Genomic DNA, 19,009 nt, shown 5'->3' on the forward strand with positions numbered 1-19,009 from the left:
TACAAATCATAAAATGCTCAATTCCAAAATCGAAAAGTATGAAGGTAGTGACAATGTTACAGACATTATTCTTTAAAATCTATCTTAGAATTTATTATTGATCGTATTTTTGCTGCAAGCTCGCTAAATCTTTGATCATTGTTTCTCACATTCTACTATATATATCGCGATAAGACCGAAGATTTTCATTCATCGAGATGAATAGACAACGCGTGCATATATTTTTCAGCAGCCTCATCTCCCGTAGGATAGCAATATCTATAACAGCAGCTTTCGTTTTCCAGCCATTACATGCGACAGATCCTGGAGGCGTTGCGATACTGCCACGAGAACGACATAATTCATCGTGATCTAAAGCCGCAATGCGCTCTTCTGGCAGGCAAGGAAAATTCCGCACCGGTGAAGCTACGCGGCTTCAGCGTCGCCGTGCAACTTCAGTCGTCCCAGGCAAACGGCGTCGGTATGTTTTAACACTTCCTTCTTCGTTCTCTCACGTTCTATCTGCGTGCATAGCCGTTCTACAGAACGTACTCTTTCCTGCGCATTCTCCAGGGAAACACCGCTACGGCGTTAGCTCTCTTCGCCAACACTTTCGCGTTCGTTTTACTTGTCCTTTCGCCGGTGTCAAACACGTGCACACCACTGCACAACGGTAACAATACAATGATCGCTACCACTGAACCGAATCGACTACTTCTTTTTTCCACGGAAAATCATAATTTACGATTGTATCCACCCGGGCAAAGTGGGGAATTGATGGCGCTGTCGTGTTGTTGCTACTGATACAGTGTATTCTATGCTGCATGATTTTTCAACATTATAAACAACGTCTTTGAATGTTAGGAGTTCTCATAGAGAAGAAAATGTATCGTTGAATGTAAGGAGTTCTGTTAGAGATAAAGACGTATGAAGTAATGTCTTTTGGTAACATTTCAGGAATATTATAGATTAAGTACAACAGAAATTGAAAGGGACGGGTAAACCAATCTTTTGCAAATCATTATTTTGGGCTGTATAAAGTAAAGCTCCATTTCGATATACTTCTTGTTATTATCTGTGCATAGTACAATACCTTTGGATTTGTGTTAAATATTCGTAAATACCATAAAAGCTTTAATTAAATATCATTATTTTCATAAATGTTAATGAATGTCGAATTAATATATTTATGTTCTCTTCGATCTTCATAAATATTAAAACATCGGGAAATAGATATATAAAGTAGATACTATATTTTGTGCGATATTGACGCTCCATTTTTGAGATATTGGCTGATTGTAAAACATATCCAAGATGTCTCGATAGATCAAAACAAAAGAAACGAAAGAATGTTTATGATAACATTACATGCAACATTATATAAGTTCGAAAATTCTTTATGAATTATTACTTTTGATCCTATAAAATCTACCGTATTCAAAGAATACTTAAAGGTCAAAGTCCAAGTGTTTTCTATAATTTCCATTATCTTGCCATAAAGAAAGACGTATAATCTTATTGTGGATATCCCGAAGCAATTAAACGTTATTCCCAATGCGATGTATTAACGTGAAGCCGTGGAATAGTTAAAACAATGAAAATTTCACTGCTCGGTTGTTCAAGGTATTTCGAAATCGAGCGTTGCTTGCTCAACGATTAATTTTATACGTATGGTGCGGTTTCCACCATGGGCCACCACAAAGGATCCAGTTATCAAAGCAGTTACGTATGTAAATTCATATGTAGTATGCTGATACCGGAAAGGTTTCGTTATAGACGTTCCGTGATGTGTGAATGACAATAAATTACCGACTCCTCTGTGCATAAAGCAAACAAACTCGTTTATCTAGGGAAGTGTAAAGGTGAAAGGGCACTGTAACGTTTCTTAGGTTTGCTGTTAGTTCTAGAAGAGAGCTAACATCGTTCGGACATTAACATGGTGACCAAAAGTCGCCCTTATTTAAGAATACTAGTATATTAATTTTACAGCAGAATCGTTTTAATATCGAAACACATACGTAATACGCTTCTAATATTTTTTGTAAACATTGGAGAGGCAGCATTCCATATTAATTTGCACATTATTATATTAAGTTTCTTTTTTTTATATATATTTTTTTTAATACTGTTTGGGACGTAGCAAATACCGTGGTAGCTTGTGTCGATTAAACTGCAAATCGAATTCGATCTTGGTAGTATAATATTTGGTAGCTATATATTAACTCTCGCACGTTCTATTAGTGGGTAAATATAGTTTGCGATAATCAGTTTGCTGTTGCGTTATATAATAATATTGCATACTTCAGCACCGATATCAGATTAGATTAAAAACCGAAAAAATGGAAATATTATTCTGTTGGTATGTTTATTTTTGTGGCGTTCTATTTATTTTCACTTAGTAGGTTTGAAAGTCACTGGTGAAAATGGAAAACTTATTTTCCAATCCAATATAGAGTTGCGTTACTACCGAAAGCCGTGGGTCGAACAATTTTAGTATACAAAAAGGGTAGAGTAATTAAACGTGAATTTTAGTAGGAGTTGGAAACTTATGAAGTTTCTTAATAGAAAACTTTTACTCGTTTCCGAGAAATGACCGAGTTTCAGCGTTTTTCAGTCAGTGAGAGGTATCCCTGGGAAAGCTGTTTTCCAAAGAGAAATAATTTCTCAAGAGAGAAAAAGAAAGAAGAAAAACAGAAGATTCTACAACTTAAGATATTTAAATATTTGCAAGTAGTAAGTGTAATTGAATATTTTCTTTGTGTTACTCGCGCGTTCTTGTCCAAATTTCGACGCGTTAAGTGATACATATTTATTTACATGTGATATTACAGAAGCTTGCTAATTTTTCATTACACTGTTGAAAGGGATAGTGTTTGAATGTGTGCAGAGTGGAATCCATTATTTACTAGAACGACCTTAACGAATGTCGTTGAGGTACGCGACCTCCTTTTCACTAGACAGCGTTATAGGTACTGCCTTAAAAGATTCAGAGGCAAGGAGATGAGCTTACCCTGAGGGTTAGGACATTATTGCTGCCGGCAGAGTGACATATTTGTAGACAAAGCTGATTAACGTCTTTGCAAATGAAAAGCGCCACTTAATTACTCGAGAAGACGATTCTCTGCTGTTGAATCGACGAGAAAAGGAAGAGACTTTCTTTTCTAGTCACTTGAGTATTACAAAGAATTCGGCCGATTAAAAGATGAGTCGAATATAAAATCATGGATTGAATGCTGCCTCTTCACGATCTCCAACGACACACATATATATATTATAAATATATATATGTATATTTCTTTTTCTTTCCTACATACACCGAAACAAAGTGTGTTTTTTGAACATTCGTTAAGAATACTTTTAAAAAGACACTTGGTATTTTTGTATCGTCTCTCTGCTGAATGCCCTATTCTTCACTATTGGCTGGCTTGGTCGATGATTGGCAGTCGTATTCGAAATTTCTCGATGTTCAATGTGCAGAATGCAACGGCTTTTATCGGTTCTTTTTCTTCCAAAGAATATCTCCTCGTTACTTTCTCAACGATTATCTTCGTTGGTGTCCGTTTTACTTATGACGATCCTCTCTGTTGCTTCGATATCGCATGATCTGACGGTAAGTAGAGTTTTATACCTGATCAAGGCTTCGATGTATATCACGACGATAAAATTTATATACACCCGATCGGGTTTCTAGTTTATACGATCTGAACCTCTTGTTACTTTTTACGTGCGGTAGAACCTCGATTATTCGAAGCAGTTAATATTCATGAACGCTTTCTTGTATGAAAAGCGGATATTATGCGACAGTATGTAATCACGTTAATTTATCGACTAAATCTGTGGTTAGGCATATTGTTTATAAAGCAACTTATTTCAAAAATTTGTATGGATTTTATCGTTTTTTTATTCTTTGAATGAATATTTTGAACAGTAAATGTTTCAAGACTACGCGGATAATGATATTTTTGATATCATATTTTTCGTATCTCGTTTAATTCATTCTATTACATTCGACCCATAATTCAGAATACAGTTAAATGAATGTATAGGTTAAAAAGGTAATTTATTGTAGAGATAAGCGGAGAAAATATATGAAGCAAGCAGTATTTCATAATTTTATTTTGTTTCATACATCAAACAGTAGTCATATGCCACAAATATTAATCAGTTTTTAATTTTATATGAAAGATGTAATATTATCTTTTTATAATGTCATTTTCTATCAACGACTCTTTCCTCTAAAAACATTTTACAAATTAAATTAAAAGTATAATTGCTTTTTAAATATCAGTAAACAAAAGAGAGTTTAAAAATTAAAAATTAATCGTTTGAGAATTTTCTTTTTATTAATCCAAGTGCCTTAAGCTCATTCTATCTGCTAACTCATTACTCGATACATAACATACAGTTTTTATTAACATGTATTAATATAATATTTAGCAAAAATAGTTAACTGTTTATACTTGTTTCCAATAATTTTATGAAAAAATTTATTTACGACAATTTTATAAACCAATTTGAACGAAACCAAAGAGAAAGATATCGGATCCATTTTCAACAATTTATAAAATATACTAGGACAACAATTCTCCGGTAATAGCTGTCGTCATAACTCTGAAACTAATCTGTTACTGTATTTCTGTTACATCATGCACATACTTCTCCCACTAAATTTTATTTTATCATTCAAAATAAATTTGTTTACTCATGGCAAAAAAATTTATTTTCTCGTAATAAAAACTTAAAAAAATAAATTGTAAACACAGCAAGGGCGACGAAACATTATCTCAGTAGGTACTTTTAGTTTTGGAAAAATTGTAAAAATACAATAAATACGATACTAGATTTCTCAACTAAGATTTAATATATCCTTCCGGTTATTAAACTTTCAATAAAAAGCTTTGTCTTCTTGAACTGCAGAAAATACAATTTGAAATGATATTTAGTTTTTGTCACTCCTACACTTAGATACGTTCCTTCGTAATTAGTATGAAAGTAATAAGGCCTAATCAGTCTTCCGTAGACAGTTCTATTTTTGAGGAAGGAAGTAGCATCTAATGAAGAAAAGTATACCTTGACGAGACTAGGTCTTGGATTATACGATTACGAACTTACGACTACTACAGTTCGGTTATTATCTTCTTCGAAAAAAGTACAGCATCGTGGATCTATTGACACAGTAGTGTATGAAACTCGATTCCTGTTATTAAATATTTCATGAACTTACGAGTGTCTACACAAGTGCAGAAATATGGTGTACAAATGATTAATAATAGGCAGCTAAACTTTTGAATATAATGTTTCTGTGTGTAAAATATCTGTGTGTAGCTCTTTCAGTAATTTTCCGAGTCCTGTGGTGATGCGGTTCACATAATTTCTCGAAATATCGCATATTAGTGTACATTAGTAGCGTATGTTATGTTAATTTAATAATATTATTAATTAGTACATTGTTGAGAATATACTTCCCAGATGTTGTAACTACACAAACAAATTTAGTCATAAATGAGGTCAGTATATTGTTATAAATATATATTTCTTTTTCTTTTTAAGTAAATGACTTTTCGTTGGATTACTTCATTATTTAACCATCAAATGAAATAATTTTATAATTCATTCTATATCTCAAAATCTCGATTCCTGTTGTTAAATATTCATTTGTCTTCATTCAAATATTTATTATTCTATTAACTATTATTGATTCAAATCATGAAATGAAAGGAAATAGTGTATTCTTTGAAGCATTTTTGCTTCTGAAAACTTTTTGTTCTCCTCAGAAAAAAATGTCCTTTTCAGAGGTGTTGGAGCTAGAGCCAGCTTCATCAGAGATTTGATGATGCGCCGATGTCAATTCGCACGCTTGAACACTATTTGAAAAAGACATGATTTACAGGGCGGAACCCTGAGGCAGGATTAACTCAGTTCTGTGAAGGTGTCAAAGGTTTCAATATTCACACAGATTAAGGACTTTCTACGCATCGTCGAAGAAACAACCTGTAATCCACTGGCAATTGCGCTACTTCGTTTCGACGAATTCAATTTGCTATAAGCCAACGAGCATTTATATAAATAACAAAAATAAATGAAATAGATTTTACTAATCGAAATTATGTCAGAAGAAAGCTTTCGAGGGGGAAAGGGAAATTTCTATGAAAAGATTATCATTCACAATAAACTTAATTTCTCTTACGAAAAGTCATCCATTTCTAAATTCTTGAAATCCACAATTTACGTATTATATTCCTGTCATCAGTATTGTATGATGTAAATTTATACAGGAAATGCGTTTTGTAATTCCGCTTAAGCTCAGGTATTGAGATTGTTTGGTAATTGAACGCTCGGATAATCGGATACGTGAATAATCGAGGTTCGATCGTAGTATTAATTTCAGCCTCTTCGTTGCTGCCGCAACCAATACACATTAACGAATTATGAACATGATTTTTTGTATATTCATTACTTAGGAAAATCTCCTCTGTTTCTTTACTATTTTTCCACCCCTTTTATTGTCCTAAATCTATTTTTATGATAATCGTAGGACGAATCGTCGCGCCACATTTGATTGTATCGCCGTTAAGAGCCGTTGATAAAATGCACTTTATTATAGCAATCGATCCACTTCACTCGATGCTCATGCGTAAGTGGTCGGACCTTCATTCATGCTCTGTGATTCGTTTAAAATCAATGAATCATTCCATAAGATCAATGATTCTGCACCCCTCTCCTGTTCCTGTCTGACTAGTAGTGAAATTTATTTTTAATGCAGCCGGCATTATATTATTCTTCGCCGTTGAAAACTGACTGAAACGCAGAAACAGATACCACGATACATTTTTCCTAGAAGATGTGGAGTATTGATCCGGTTGTTTGTGAAAGAATGTTACCGAGAATCTAAACAAGCACACTACATCTCGTAACTTAGACTTGGGCACATCATACAATTTAAAAATCGAATACCTGTTAAAATCATCGTTAAAAAAGGATTTGCCTGAAAACAACGTGGATGAACAAATATTTTCTCTTTAAATAATAGCTTTCCAACCTTCACATAATTTGTTCATTTTCTGAAATCTTCGTTTTTTTCTACTTCTATGTCTTATCCCATATAAAATCGTAAATTTTTATATAACTTATTTTTATATTCTTTCCAACGAGTTTTTCTTAATAATTTGTATCTTTCTGGTATCTTATTTTAATCTTACAATAATAGTTTAATTAGACAAGTTCTTTCGATGCTTTTCATAAGATAGACGAAATATATTGAAATAGAAGTTAGAAAATTCTGATGAGGATTTATATATTTCAAACGGTAAATATTTCAAACTTTTTTTAATAAACGCACATTTTAATGGACAGCGCAACTTTGTCGGGACTCTACATACTAACCGTGTATGTAGTAATAATTTAAAAATGGAGGAAAACGATTTTTCGTATTATCATTGAGAAAAGTTAAGAGCCCTGAAGCAGATGTTAAATCCGTTGCAAAATGTGTCCATTATTTAATTTTCTAACTGTCGGAACTAATTTTAGCTATCGAACAATAAGAAGAACGCAAATTTTAAAGAGAAAAGTACATCTAAAAGTGGAGCAGCAAACTTTGTATCTTCGAAAACTGAATCTTCTTGGATTCATGAGCTTCTGGGTGAACTCGGTTTAACGAATATCAGAAAACTCCAAGTTATACGTCTCGTGTCTTTCGCGCGAGTGCAGTTCCGATTTCCCAATATTAAAATTAATAACTTTTATGTATTCATATTGCTTCGACGAAAACCAATAACGATGTGTGATTAAAAGTATTGTTATCGTGTCGATCAAATAATAGAGAAAAGGAGAGAGTTCGGTGTTGTTACCTGGAACAGCCTTTCTGTTTAATTTTCCGCTTCTCACGTACTGAACATAAATTTTTAGCATCTCCCGCAATTATTTTACAGTTACTTTCTAGTTTCTTTTGCAATTGTTTACGCTTGAAAATATAATGATACGCTGGTAGTATCAAATAAATTATTATTATTTCAAAAAGCTCGTAATAATAATTATTAAAAGCGTTAAAATGCAGCGGAATTTAAAACTTTGATTATAGAAAGAAATTCAGAGTATGAAATTAAGATTCTATAAACATTTCAATTCGAATGATTAAAATTTCACAAAATCTCGGGCATAGATTCAAAATTTTCTCCGCTGCGCTATTGAAAATGCTTGGAAACATTTCATGTTACATTAGAACGCGTGGAAATATTGACCACGGTCTGCTTGAAAACGTTCCAAAAAAGAGAAAAAGAAAGATTTATTACACACGTTTAATGGCTACGCGAGGAAAGAGCATCGCATAATTACAAAATTTGATAACTTGAAATTTGGTTTGAATGAATACAGAATGTTACACGACCGAGTATCGGCAGTGTCTGAGCCCAAAGGGGCAGCTCTACTTGAAGGCCGACAACGAGGGTAAGCCTGACCTAACCTTTAATCATCACTTCCGCAGGAGCCTTGTATCATCATGCCATATGTATCACACAACTCACACACACGTCCAGAACACATTCACATATACACCACACATTATGCTACCATCTTAACCCGATCCGTGTGTCCCTCTCACGTTACTGTACTTCTAGAAGCTGCCACTGCTTGCTTGCTTGCTTTTTCCGCGTTCAGATTTCGACCACGAGTCTCAAACGAGTCGTTTCGATGCGCGCCGAGCTCGAACATTTTCGTGTTGGAAATCCATTCGGTGTTTTATCGAACCTACGCCAGGAAACGAATTCGTGTTGAAAGAAAGTCCCTTGATGAAAATTCCACTTTACCATTCCCTCACATCGTTCAGTCATCCCTCTACCTTTCATCATTGTTATATTGTTTGATGTGATTTTCAGTGTAAATGATTATATAGGGTGTTCCGTGATTCTGTATAGATGAATAGATCTTACACGTGAGTTAGTGTTTCTCTGCACGAAGCTTCGTTCCTTCCATTCCTTTATTTAGAAGATTAATCTCGTCAAGGTACATTCATCTCTTTTCGTCGATTAACTTATATTTTATTTTTGAGATATGGATGTATGAAAAAGATACGTAAAATTGAGAAAGCAGCCTTCGATTTATTTTTCTTAAAAACGAAGCTTCGTACCTCGTACTGATTATAAGAGATTACACTCTATATTTTCAACTTATTTGTTACGATGCACTTGAATTTAACGATTCCATTATATTAGTGTTATTAATGTATCGTAGATTCCATTGCTGTACCATATGTACTACATCTATATTTTTATTCATAAATGGAGTAGCTACATATTTCAGTGTTACTTAGCCCATTGTTAGATCAGAGAACGAGAGAGATAGTACAACTGCGTAGCAATAAATTGAAATCCGGAGCTCACGATAAATTTTTAGTAGCTACTATGCAAAGACCTAGTTAAACTTCACTTTTTTTATCGTCTATAACAAGACACCACAATGTTCAAAGGAAGTCGTTCGAAAGCAAACGAGGGACAACAAACTTATTGCCAATGGTAGTGAATAGAGAAAGAGGGAGGAAGAAAGAGAGAGAGAGAGAGAGAGGAGATAGAAAACTCCCTTTATCTTCAATGACCAAACGAGTCAACGAGGTTAACATTCGATTGTTCCGACAGAGGCACACTTTTGCTAAAGAATCGCTTAGAAAATCGTTTTCCCCGGGCCTCGACCTCAACTCTGGCCCGTACTAAAACTCGATTCTTTGATACAATGACACAAACACAGGTCTGTCTTCCTCTACGAATAACGGCGATGACGATAAGGTTCTTATCGTCGATGATGGCAGATGCTGCACACCCTGACATTACTCCGCCGATAACGATCCTTGTCCTATTTGTCTGTGTTCTTTCGATAGGGCTGACGTCTCCAAGCTGCAATTTCCCTTTCGAGGACCTGACCGACGCCGAGGATTCGCTAGTGAGCGATACGGAGGACAATATCGGTACTCGTATGCCTGCCACATCCGCATAATAACGAGAACCGGGGGTAGACACGACAGGCAAAAAAAAAAAAAAAAAGAAAAGAAAAAATAGAAGAAAGGAATAAAATTTTGAATAGAAAGAACCTTCGATTTCCTCTTTAAAAAATGTCGTCGATCCCATATGTCCAATCATTTAGTTCGAATTAGAACACGAGAAACTAACATACCGATGGCTCGATGGGTTACGGATAAAAAAGACTGTTCGATTTCTGTCTCGACTCGTCGCGATATCCTATCGACAAGTACTATCGTTATGCTTTCGAATTAACATGGGGATCAATTAAAATGTTCCTCGGTTGCTTGTTTTCGATGCAATGACACGCATATTCGTTCTACCCCCGTGTCGTTCAATTATGTCAGCTTCAGAACAACACGTAGTGTCTGCGTAGACACTCCACTTGACCTACGTGCGGTAGTTTGTTCCTGTAAAATCGTTGTGCAGGCTCGCGTAGTGACAGATACACGTTGTGTCGTCGAGCTGCCTAATATCTCAAGAACAAGACAGAAAGACCCGTTCTTTCTTTTTTTCTCGTTCCTTTTTTTTTTATCTCTTTCCTTTAGTTTGTTTCCCGTTCGTCGACGTGTCCCGTTTTTTTGTAGCGTGTACGAATGAATCGACTTCTGCTTCATCGTTATAGGGATCCCACATTTGAAGAGTTCATTACGATTTTTTGTTATCTTGTTTACAATCGCAAGTAATTTCTTCCGTGAATATTTTTAAGATTCAAATGTCTAAATGTCGAACTTGATAATATTCAAATACTAATGTTAAATTCCCTTTCGTCCATTACTATAAACAGAAGATAACGGAGAAGAATAAGAAGAAAACTAATTATCCGGTTTAACATAAACACATTCTCTTGTTTGCTACATTTCTATTTGTACAGGTATTTGTAAGTACATATACGTATACCTATCACGTACGTACGTGTATATTTTATAATAAGTATCAGAAATATTTAAGAAAATGATCTTTTAATTGTCACCTATCATACGTAATAAACTCTTCAATGTTTTCCTTGTTTGTTGGTCTGATGCGTTCAAAAATTGCCCGATTTTTTGGGCTTGTTTGTGTCGTCATTGTTCGTAGCGGTAGACTAGCCTATCTTTATGTGTCTGTTTATATGTATGCCTTTGTGTATGTCGTATCGTATGTTATCTGTGGTGAACTGTCGTACGTTACATCATGAATATTTTCTAGCAGTTTTTAAGAATTTATCGTGCAAGTGATATTCGAACGTAAGTAAGTGTCTAGATCTAAATGCAGATGAACGTTCTACACATAGATGCAATTCATCATCATGCTATGTTTCTAACAACGTATCACTGTCATAATAATCTCATATATTTAAAAATATCATCAACGTTGAATGTTATAAATAATATTTAAGAAATCGTCTCCATAACAATCATTATTGTCATAAATCATGTCTAACACTGAGAAATCAATTTCAATATTTTTATTTATAGGAACTAATCTTTTCTTGAAAGTAACGTAAACAGACAGCTTAAAGTAAACATACGAAATAAAATTCTAGTTACTTCGAATATAATTGATTAAGCAATTGAAATAAGTAAAAAGAAAAGATCGAGTAAACAAAGTCAAGTGGTACGTTTCAGTACAGTTTGTAAGATTTTCATCGTCGAGAGTTAGATCAAGCGAATAGCTCTGCGTGAAAGTGATTGTCGCGTAACACCCTCCGTTCGTGATAAAAATTTTAACGTATCAGTAAAGGTAAAAATTTACGAACGCGATAAAATTATGCTGTAGAAAGTGCTACGTTCGTTTTGAACGATGCTATCTTATTTCTAGTGTCGATTTCAGATTAAATATAATTTATATTATTTGTTTAATCTGCAATTTGCGAGCGAGGATAAAACTGCTCTATACTTTTTCTAGTCTTACGGATGACACGAAAATACCCAAAAGCAACAGTAAAAATTCACTTTCAGCTACTGCACAGCTTCACGGACATGTAATTTTGCATTCGTATTTATTCACATACACTCACTAAAATTTAATGCACTAACACACAATCATATGCACGTGATTTATGTCGCGTGATGAGCTATTTGTTATTTTTTGCTATTTATATCGCTGATATATATTTATAGAAAACACGATATTTATTTTATTTATTTATGCTTTCGAACGATAAAAATAAAGAAGATACGTTGAATATTAATTATACTTGAAATAATGCTATCGGATCCCTATCTTTAGTTTCAATTGTTTATTTGTTTAAAAAGAAAACGTTAAAACTAAAGAATATGAACAAAATGCTACCCGTCAAATAATGCAATTGAATTTCAATAGAATTTCGATCGATAACATTTCATTCCATGATTACTCGCAGAATTCATAAAGAGGAACATATTCGATATTACGCATGCACGTTTCATATTGCATAATTCTTATTCCCTTTGATATCGACAATTACACGCATAAACGTAATATCCTTTTTATATTACTTTGATGCTCAATTTAAAACTTTAAGCTCTATATTATCATCTCCATTTCGTTGTACACTTTCTTTTTTCTCTACTTGTTAATGTATGACTCGTATGATAGTTTAATGTATTTTCCCTTCATACATTTTTTCATGTTTTCGTATTTCGCGCTACATATATATATATATTGTATATTTCACACTTTCTGTGTATTCTAATTTTGACCTACTTTGAGGCATTTTCGCATAATTCCGGTAGATGTAATTCGAAGAGATGGACGAAATCTCCTTTAGCTAATATATATGCTAATTAGCTTTTTCTCTTGCCTTTCTTTTACGTAAACAACATTTACCTTTTACTAAAAGATTTTCGCAAATAGCATATGCTGATTTGCAAATTTGCTTCTAAAACTTTCGTCATATCAAAAGCATTGTGCATATTACTCTTTATGTCATTTGCAAAGAAAGTAAATATCTCACTACACGTACACTGAATTGTCAATGTGAATGACCTTCGAATTAAACATTCTGCTTATATGAATGTATGTTTTTCTATATATGTATGCCATTTATATCACATGTAGGTATATCATATTTTTTAAGAGGTGATTTGTTAGAAACAGAAACCTAATTACCTGTTTTTGTCTCGGCAGATACTGAAATTGACAAAATTGTTATATCACTACCGTGATTAAGAGCACATTAAATAATTGTAAATGGAGCACAAGCATTTATTTAGTTGTTTCAATTAAATGAAACGTTCATTAATTTTAATACTATAAAACCTATAATAATCTTCTAACTTAAATTCTTCATTACCTTATCTTATAATATCAAGTATCACGTAAATTAATACAAAGATATTTAAAGTATGGTATAATCAAACAGTTAATTAGTAAATTACAGCGTAGCTTCATAAACCTATTTAACGTCTTAAAAAAAAATAAGAAACCCGAATTTTATTCTTTTGAAATCCCCGAAATACAGATTTGAATTTCTAATAAGAAATAGGATAGTTAGGTATTCTGTTTCAAACTGAACGTATTTAAAATGTTATGATAATGATACAAACAGTTGTAATAAACATGTTTCCCGCGTTTGTCTTGATGTTTGCTTTGTCTTAACAAGTGTATTGTCTGTCGTTCTTGTAAACATGAATGTTGACTTCTTAATGGTCTACATATTTGCAGCACGATATCTCGTTTCTGCAACTTCCATCAATCCTAGATATTATTGATGTTTATACGTCTATACGTTTGACTAGCACGATGCCATTTGCAAAATATGCATACCGTGCTTGTAAGTACTGTGTGTTAAACGCGGCAATGCGTTTCTCTCGTCTCACCGAATGTTTCATTTATTTCGCATTTAATATACTACACATTCGTTTGTCGGCATTATCTACACATACTCAGCTCCGGTCCAGTCGATCTAACATTCACGGGATAACGAGCGGTTCTTTTTTCTTTCTTTTTGTTCATCGAGCCTCGATCGTTAACGCTTTCTTAGCGTCGCGTTAAAATTCCCGGAAGCTCTTAACCCTCAAACGCCGAACCGCAGACGGCAATGACTCGGTCATTTCCAAACCATATAATATGTATAGAATTTTAATTTTGCACGAAATTTCAATGCCGCATACGGAGGGAAATTATACATCATAAAATTTCGGCAATTTTAAAATTATAGAGATTACATATTGTACTGAAATTATATATGGAACCGTAAAATTATGCTGATTATATCATATAACAAAAATTATGTACTCTCTTCTTTGAGAAATATTATAATCTATTACACTAGAAATGTATCCCTTTGTTTCATTCAGTGCTTGAATTCCAAAAGGCCGAATCATAGCCCAAAGAGGGTTAAATTAATTATTCAGAATACAGATTACCCGCTTTTTATTCGTCATCGCAGCTTCCCTTTTTCTCCGTTTCTTTTCTTTTTTTTCTTTTTCAATATCAAACGACCGGGCGCGTACCTCTTTTCTCAAGATGTTATTAGTTTCCGATAAAAATCGTCGATCGACGTTGATCATATACGCGGCATTGAACGTGTTCTTAACAGAAGCTGCAGTTAATCGACGTGAGAAAAGTATTCGTAGAACGCGATACGAGAAGCGGGTCGTTGTTTACGAATCATTGATGACCGAGAGGTGAGAAGTTTGCGGGAAATGTTGAAACTTCTCATTTGGAACTTACCGATGAAGTTTCGGTCGGTTCTAAAAGTTCCTTCGAACGTGTAACGATCGACTGTGGACTCTCGAAGCAATCACTGCCGGCTCGCTTCCACCATGCCGAATATGTCGGTTATTTTACATGTTTCTGATGGTGTTCTTGGTCGTGCAGGTCGTGTTGGATGCCCACACTTCATGGCACCGGAAGTGGTCCAGCGCAGACAGTACGGAAAGCCTGGTGACGTCTGGTCAGCCGGAGTACTACTTCATGTCCTATTAACTGGTACACTTCCATTCGTCGGCTCTCGAGATAGACTGCGAGAAGCAATTTGCAGAGGACGAGTACAGGTAGAAATTGACCAGACATTACATTTTCTCTGTTTTTACAAAGCGCGCAAGAAAGATAATCATGTTTTGATGTGCATTTAGCTCTGACGAGCACGCTTCCATGTCTGTCATAAGTATAATAAATGCGTAAGGTATTCGTAAAACTTGCAGATGGGATCGCCATTATGGGACAATATCAGCGAGTCAGCCAAGGATCTCATACAAAGAATGCTCACAACGGATGTAAATCACAGGATTACCATACAGGAAGTGCTGAACCACAAATGGCTCAGAGTAAGTCGTCTTTCATTCGATCTGTTTTAACGTCATTTCCATATTTAACGTCATGTTCAAAATGTTTCTTTTTTTCATGTTTTAAAGGAAATCAGAGTTTTCGAGCGTTTAGAAGTCTAATCGATACATATGGAGTAAACTCTAGGGAGCTTAAAGCTTCCATCGCGAAAATCTGAAAGAACTTTCGAAAGATAATCGTGTCATCTTTGCGAGATAGATATTTAGAATTCAGGTATTAAAGTACTTAGATATAGTTAGTACTAAATTAATGAAGTTCGAAGTGGTGAAATCGTGAAATTTTTAAGAGGAGAGGCATCTTGGGATTTTGAAGCAGTACATACGTTTAGTAGAGATGGGTTCGAATACTTGTATAGTGTAATTTTACACTAGTTCAAATTTGATTGAGAAAACTTACGTGTACTACTAAAAATGGTAGAAAACGATATTTTTAGATCATATAGCTTTGGGATTCTTTATCTGCACTTTGGGAAATGTAAGTGGAACTTTAATATAATCGAACCTAGGCCAAGTGGTTTGGAATCGAGAACCTTCTATTCTCTGTGTAAATCTTTCAAACGATAGCTTTTTGTTTGCAATACGAAATTCGATTGAAGTCGGAGTATACGCTGTGTAATATTTATACCTAGTAACGTAGTTTCTTGCCTTGTAAAGTTTGAATATAATTTTCGCGACTCTATATTTCATGCAAATAATAAAATAAAATCTACAAGGGTCCATTCTGAAGTTCGATACTAACTTAGTCAATATAGAAAATGAAAAATTCTCTTTTAAAGTAAATTTAATAGAAATCGACTCTTACGAAGTGAGATTTTTGCATCAAAATCGATTTGAATTCGTGAGTGCGTATTGAAGCTGATTCTATCCTTAGTGTTGAGCCATTTGTGTTAACAACTTCTATTTAATAGATGCTGCGAGCGCATCTGGTTCTTTTTATATCGTATCAGGTTTTCGATAAACGGCCTCATTTTCTGTTATTATATCCGGTGAATGTACGTGCGCATGTCCATGGCATATGGTGTAATAAAGTAAGAATATACTTATATGATACGACAGTTAGCCAGTGACCTAAGGTAGCGAAGCTTGGAGTCACCCCATATATCGATGCAATACACGTGCAACTGGGCTATCGATCGCTATAGCAGGGGCAAAGTTCCACCGGTTAATGAAAATAACTGTAGCGGTGTATATTTTTCCCTGTACTAGTTACAGTTTTTTGAACGTGACTGCACATTCGCTGAAGTCCTAAGAACTTCATAGAAACGCGCGTTAATGATCGTCCTTTTTTCGTTAAGAAGAAATTGCCCGACACAGGAGTTTTTTCAAAGCGAACATTTTTCTACTCGAACGTGTAGATTGTTTCCTACAGTGTATAAAAATACATGTGCATATATTTGTTTACTTCTACTGATTTATTTTATTTTAAATAATGAATATTTATTTTTGTTAAATATATACTCGCTAAATAAAAAGGATATTGATATTTCTGTGATTGATAAATATGGGAAATTTGATTCGTTCTTGGTCGATGAAATTAATGAGAAGTAATTAATACGAGGCGTTCGTTCGATGCTCTAATTTCACTAAGAACTTTCTCAAGTGATTTATCATACATATCATTGCGTAGCATTAATATTAAGTTCATTATTCATTATGACAATATTGAAGTTGCACAATCTCTAAACAAACTATATTTGTAGGATCGTGATAAGGGCGTGGCTCGAATACATTTAGGCGAAACTATAGAAGAGCTTAAGAAATTCAATGCTAGACGAAAATTGAAGGAATCTGTAAAAGTGGCGATCTCGTCGTCGAAATGGCACATCCCGTATTCGGAAATTAACGGCGACAGTTTTTTCGACATAGGCGATGATGAAGTTATAACCACAGGTATAAATATTTTTAATATCTATTTGTAATGTATATATTGGTTAGTTAATTATGAATAAGTAGGAAGGAAACAAATAATTTAACCATTAATCTTTATATAAAACTGAACGAATTAAGGAAGTAAGTGTCATTAAACAAATTCTTTAAAAGTTTTCAATTTTAATTACCATTAAAACATCATAATTTGTTGATGTTTTTACTTGTTTATTGTTATTATCTTTTGCCTGTTTCAACGTTGCTTAGAGTTGCAAATAATACGTGATATGATCTAATATTAAATCAGTTGTTTAAGTTAGTTCTAATTCTAATTAAGTGAGTGGTCATTTTCTACTTTAATATCGTTTAAATTGTTGAGATTTACAAATTCGTTTCATCAGTATATTCTTTTTATTACACTTCTGAAATTTTGCGTTAATTAGAATTATAGGAACTAGTACGTATTATCGAGGATGATTCAATGTATCAATTGTGTATTACTTATTACGTACTATCATGTGTATCTTCTAAAGACAAAATTAATTTCTAGGTGCTGTAGCTGAAATTTTAGACTCTCTGGATGATATTGAAGTACTTCAAGAGAGTGGAAGACTGACACGTGCTGAGATACTTAATGCAGTTGACGATTATCGTCTTCGTGCCATTTTAGAGGTAAGAATATGTATATTAAAGATACCGTAAAAATGATTTATATATCAACTTTTCTGATTATATGCATACATATATTTCATATTTCGTAAGATAGTATATGAAATGCAGTTCCCACATTATCTTAAAATGTTCCATATACGTAATTCGTTTCCTCTGTTAAAAAATATGTTGTACATCAGAAAAGAAATTTAATGAACATTTTTATTTCTTACTCATAAATAACTCTAATTTATTCACTTATTGAGTGTCGATAATATAACGACTAGAATGATAAAGAATATCATTTGAAATCAATTATTACGAATTTATACGACTATATACTTATATGTTCTTTTCCAACGTAATTTTTATTGATATAAATTTTCATTACTGGGTATATCTGAAAATATAAACACACACACACACACACACACATACTCATATGCACTTCTAGAGTTCCTACTTTACCAATACGCAGAACGGCAGTTTCCGTCATTCGTGGCGCCACCGTTAGTTTCTGTCGGTTTATATTTACGCCAGTTACGCGTCCTCATTTGACGTGAGAAAGAGCGCAAGCGCTCGAAGTCCGTTTATTAAGATGGCTGACGTGCTGGTCTGATAAACAAAATGCTATACAGGATTGAAATGGCGCCGTATTTCGTCTTCCATCGCATAGATGTTTACGTGCATCTCTTTTGTGTTATATAAACGATCGCGTGGGATCGAATAGCCCACGTGTTAAAACTGGAAACGAAAGTAAACAAGAATGCGGCTTTGTCAATTAATATACGTCGGCGAGGTCGAATTGGTCGGTGACCTGCTCGAATTTGCCTACCTCTTGGTGAGTAAATCGATTTTGAACAAAAACGCGGGTAATCGTCCCTCCGTTGGTTTTCTCTTTTTCTTTCGTCGGTAATGTAAACAATATCGTCGCTCCATCCACACACGAACCAATCGCTGTAACGTGATGAGACATCTAAAGGTTTCGTGATGAACTAGAGTATTTTGCCGCGAATACGATTAGTACATGGCTGACAGACGTGATAAGCGGATGTGTAGGAAATAAGCACGTTTTATTGTAAGTTTATTTAAACGTTTGGACGAAATTGATCTTATATTTGTTCAAGTATTATTGTTTCTATTTCCTCTATGTCTATGTTCTCGATTTGTTAATGATTATTAACGATTTCAAGTCATATTTATGGGAATTGTATTTCACGATATACAAGACGAAATAACTTGAAACGTATTTATGAG

The 19,009-nt window shown here is 34.1% G+C and overlaps 1 protein-coding gene across 9 annotated transcripts in view; it reads left to right on the forward strand.

The window, feature by feature from the left end:
* The window catches only part of LOC117233747 (peripheral plasma membrane protein CASK), a 260,101-nt gene that overhangs the window by 34,332 nt on the left and 206,760 nt on the right, over window positions 1-19,009 (forward strand). For 7 of the 9 annotated variants that reach the window (XM_033494308.1, XM_033494343.1, XM_033494327.1 and 4 more), the window contains exons 5-10: window positions 285-460; window positions 9,845-9,931; window positions 14,769-14,944; window positions 15,095-15,217; window positions 16,936-17,125; window positions 17,652-17,773. In XM_033494308.1, the coding sequence (XP_033350199.1) occupies window positions 285-460; window positions 9,845-9,931; window positions 14,769-14,944; window positions 15,095-15,217; window positions 16,936-17,125; window positions 17,652-17,773 (874 nt within the window). Of the gene's footprint in view, window positions 1-284; window positions 461-8,349; window positions 8,422-9,844; window positions 9,932-14,768; window positions 14,945-15,094; window positions 15,218-16,935; window positions 17,126-17,651; window positions 17,774-19,009 lie in introns of all 9 variants that reach the window. The other 2 variants (XM_033494324.1, XM_033494357.1) reach the window with 2 other exon arrangements.

The sequence above is a fragment of the Bombus vosnesenskii genome, unplaced genomic scaffold (genome assembly GCF_011952255.1).
Source record: "Bombus vosnesenskii isolate JDL3184/JDL3185 unplaced genomic scaffold, Bvos_JDL3184-5_v1.1 scf7180000013263, whole genome shotgun sequence".
NCBI lineage: Eukaryota > Metazoa > Arthropoda > Insecta > Hymenoptera > Apidae > Bombus > Bombus vosnesenskii.